We start from the raw sequence: 4,498 nt of genomic DNA on the forward strand, positions 1-4,498 counted from the left end.
CGCTTGACTGCCGCTGGGCTGGGGTTGCCTGAGCAGGGGTCGGGGCCGGGGCCGGGGCCGAGGCCGGGGCCGAGGCCGATGCCGGGCGGGGGGCGCAATGCAGGTCGGCGGCAGCTGCCCGGTTCCGCATGCCTCTGTCTGTCCGTGCCTGTGCGTGTGCCGGGGGCGAGGCGGTGGCGGGGAGGGGAAGAAGCCCGGCATTGTCTCCGGCTGGCTGACTGCGCCGCCGGGGCGATGCCTGCGAGCCTCCTGGATGTACATTTCCTCTCCTTCTCTCCTTCTTTTTGTCAGCGGTTCAGCGAGGAAGGATGCCACCCACCCAACCCAACCCCGGCCAATACGCCCTGACCAACGGCGACCCCCTGAATGGGCACTGCTATCTCTCGGGATACATCTCCCTCCTGCTGCGGGCCGAGCCCTACCCCACTTCCCGCTACGGCAGCCAGTGCATGCAGCCCAACAACATCATGGGCATCGAGAACATCTGCGAGCTGGCCGCCCGTCTGCTCTTCAGCGCCGTCGAGTGGGCCCGCAACATCCCCTTCTTCCCCGACCTGCAGATCACCGACCAGGTGGCCTTGCTGCGGCTCACCTGGAGCGAGCTCTTCGTCCTCAACGCTGCCCAGTGCTCCATGCCCCTCCATGTGGCCCCGCTCCTGGCCGCCGCCGGCCTCCACGCCTCCCCCATGTCGGCCGACCGCGTTGTCGCCTTCATGGACCACATCCGCATCTTCCAGGAACAGGTGGAGAAGCTGAAGGCACTGCACGTCGATTCGGCTGAGTACAGCTGCCTGAAAGCCATCGTCCTCTTCACCTCAGGTGAGGGGACGGGTGGGGGATGTGAAACATCAAAAAAAAAAAATTTTAAAAACCCCCAAACCATCTGCGGAAAAATTAGGAAAAAATGAAAATAGAATTATTTTTAAAGAAAAGAGGCTGCAGGCTGAGGTAGCATAGCACCTGACGGGGTATACCCCGATCCAGGGATCGTCCTCCCCCTCACCCTACTGATGCTGGCTTTTTAACACACAGCCCCTAAAAAAAAAAAAAAAAAAAAAAAAAAAAAAAAAAAAAAAAAAAAAAAAAAAAAAAAAAAAAAAAAAAAACAAAAACAAAAACACCAAAACACACCCCAAATCAAATCAAGTGTAGGCGGTGGAAACATGCATGTTAACAATTTTTCTCTGTGATAGATGGTTCGAATTAACTAGCGGGAAAGTTGCATTAGTGTCGCCTTTGAAGTGCTCTGGTCGTAGACTATAAAAATATAATATGTATACTATTATCGTAACCTGCGAGGGAGAATTTATAAACATCAAAGGAGAACTATGCGAAAGAAATATAGGAAATGAAAACAAAGCGAGATAAGAGGCTGGGCAGTGTAATTTTTTAATTATTATTCTAATTATGGCCACTATATGGCTAATTGCCACTTTTTCTGCTTGTTTTCTTCTTTCTTTTTTTCTTTTGCTTTTTTATACCCACTCTCCCTATCCCCTCTCTTGTCCCCTTTTCTCCCCGTTGCCAAACCAGCCTTCTCCATTAGCAATAACTAAACAGTTCCAATAAATGTGACTTTAAACTAGGCCAAGGCAAAATTAAAAGCATTCCTGAACAGAGATGGCAAATCGTTCAAAGGTCTTGTTTAACACTGAGTAGTTTATAATCCATCAATATTTGTTGCCTTTCATGCATGAAAGATAGTATTTACATAGTATTAAAATGACTCCTAAATTTGCACAATATTGTAATGTAGCAAATGTAGTATTAATATCGATTTGAACATCAGATAATTTATTTAGACAGGAGTATCTAATTTGTATGCAGGGTGGTCAGAGACATGTACTGTGACTGCCCCCTTTTACTTCCAGTGCAAATGCAGTCTCTCAGTGTTGGAGGGAATATTTCTTTGCAAAGGATAACTTGCAAATCTTAGAACAAATGGAAGATTTACTGAATAGCCAGATAGACATTTTAATGTATTTTATCATAATAAGTCTTCTTGATGGAAACATGTTTTTGAAGAGTGACAAAGAGACCTGCCAGCATTTATCAGGCTGATTTAGCTCCACAGCATGCCTGCAGACTCACAGACTTTCCCTTCCCATTCATTTCAGGGTGCTCATCAATACACAGGGACAGTCGAGGAGAACCTTTTTTTTTTTTTTTTTTTTCCCAGATCTAACTTTGAGATATTCTTCCCAAGCAGACCTCAGAAGATGGCTGGCCTGTGCCTCAGCCTTTCCACCAGCCAAAGGCCCTTAGAAGGAGGTTGTCCCTGATGGGGACACGTTTGAGGGAATATTTTATTTTTTTCCTCTCTTTCTCTTCTCTCGCTGCTCCCTCCAATCTCACCCCTTAACCTGCCTAAACGATCAGGGTCGGCTAGAAACAGAGTAAGTGATTTTAGAGGATGCTTTCATTTACACATATAAAAAAAAATGTAATGACATTTGTGAGGGAAGAAGTCCCTTCCCACAATGGAACTGAGAGTGAATGGGGTTCAGGAAGAGAACAATAATATTATTTTGGAGGAGGATCACAAGAGGCATCTCAGAAAAAGGAAATACAGCTGTCAGGAGTAATCTACTGCTTACCCCCATCCGCACATTTCAGCTTCTCACTAAACTTGTTTTGATTGCTTATCCAGAGGGGAATTCATGGGAAGCCTTTCTCAAACTCATCCAACTTCTAAACTAACTTTGACTGATGGAAAAGACATTTTTAGGCATATTGTCCAAAATCCTTTGCTGAGGACTAAGTGTTTAAAGCTGGCATGGGTTTCTCCTGTTGTTCTTTTTACATTCGGGCTCCAGAGAGCATGTATTTATTCTGTAAAATTCTGGACACCATCCAAAGACTGGGTCCTAACCCAAAACCTGCTCCCTTCTCACCTCCTTTCCTTTTGCTTCCCCTCTCCTCCTCCTCCAATCCTCTATACCTCACCCCCATCGCTCCACACTCCCTCTGGCAAACTTTAGTGTTATTAATTCCTGTATCTACCTTTTCCTCATCATAAATAAACGTTTCCAGGAAGAGACAGAGACAGATAACATAAATTCAATAAATCTATTCACAGCGCAATAAGAACTTTGATTTCTAGTTAGATGGCAGCTGATTACATCTATATTTTCTGAACACCAAACTCTTCTGAATGTGTAACATGAAATACATACCCGCCACTACGAAGGGAAAGGCTGGAGTGTTGAACAGTAATGGTTATTTATTTACATAATTTCTTTTTCACAGACCACAAGAAGAAATATAGAGCTTTTCCTTATTGACACACTGCCACATAAAAAATCAAGGCACACACAGGATTTTCACATTAGCCCACTTTCTGGGATGCAATAATAATTCACCTCCAGTAAACATGGATTGCATTATTTCTCCCATGGATTGCACCTTTCTGGGCTGCATAATCGAGTCGAACTGTGGATCCCTTAACGATTATTATTTTTAATCTCATTCTGAGGGTAGAGTTAAGCTTTCTCACTGCCACCTTTAAGGATACAGAATAAAACCCAAGTAAAGGCATATGCCAGTCTATTTAAAATGATTAAAGCTCAATAGATATTATTGGCGTGAGAAAATTCTGAGTGTTTGGAGGTCTAAGGCAAAACCCAAGATGTATTTTTCAAACACAGACACACCAGGCTGCCACCCTTTTAGAGAGCAAGTTCCCCATCCGTATTGTCCAGTGACCTGCAGTTATAGGTGCACTTATCGTAAATGTCTGATAAATATTTTACTAACCTTAAGGGTATGACATATGGGACATAAAGAAAAAAGCCCTGCCAGGGTGTCAGTAAGACCCTTTCATATTGTATTGTTTGGAAGTTGAATAGGATCCTAATGCATAATGGGCAGATAATGCATGTAAAATAGCAAGATATATGTAAATATGGAATGTGATTTGTGGCAATCAACATATGAACAGGCCTGTGTTTTTGATATGTATTGCAAACAAGAACAGGCCCCAGCTTTTGATAGATATATATGTTGCAACCTGGTGCTTTAGATGTTTCAAAATATCATTGCATTAAAGGTACAGTATGGATTAGTGGAGCAGCCTGGCTCAGATAATTGTGTGTCTGAGGGATGCCAAGTCCGCAGCTCAGGTCAAAGGTTCTCCTCCTCAGAAGTTCCTGAATTATGGCTTGTTTTATTTGTATTTTTGCTCGAGGCCATAGTATTGTAGATGAAGGTGTTCAGAAATCCTTGTAAAGTCAGTTCTTGATAGGGAAAGACTTAAACTTCAAAAATGCAGTTGTGACAGATTTTATTTTTTTTTTTTAGCTTTGAATAATTTATTAATTTGTTGTGTCTTTCCAGGGTCATAACTCTACATTCACGTTTTTGTAATGTCCTTTTGGGGGCCATTAACATGCACCAATTCAGATACGGATCTATATATTTGCCAAGTCTGGCTTTGATCTGTTTTGAACAGCACTGCTAACTGACTGCTTTGCTCTGATTCTGGTGGTTGGGGGGGGGG

At 43.5% G+C, this 4,498-nt stretch overlaps 1 protein-coding gene across 6 annotated transcripts in view; it reads left to right on the plus strand.

The window, feature by feature from the left end:
• Positions 1–4,498, plus strand: part of NR2F1 (nuclear receptor subfamily 2 group F member 1) — an 11,714-nt gene that overhangs the window by 4,384 nt on the left and 2,832 nt on the right. For 4 of the 6 annotated variants that reach the window (XM_027878034.1, XM_027878040.1, XM_027878048.1 and 1 more), the window contains exon 2: positions 292–819. In XM_027878034.1, the coding sequence (XP_027733835.1) occupies positions 292–819 (528 nt within the window). Of the gene's footprint in view, positions 1–51; positions 151–291; positions 820–4,498 lie in introns of those variants that run through there. The other 2 variants (XM_027878068.1, XM_027878058.1) reach the window with 2 other exon arrangements.

The sequence above is a fragment of the Empidonax traillii genome, unplaced genomic scaffold, assembly GCF_003031625.1.
Source record: "Empidonax traillii isolate 1590-97213 ecotype Southwest subspecies unplaced genomic scaffold, ASM303162v1 scaffold4:size3804566, whole genome shotgun sequence".
Taxonomy (NCBI): Eukaryota; Metazoa; Chordata; class Aves; order Passeriformes; family Tyrannidae; genus Empidonax; species Empidonax traillii.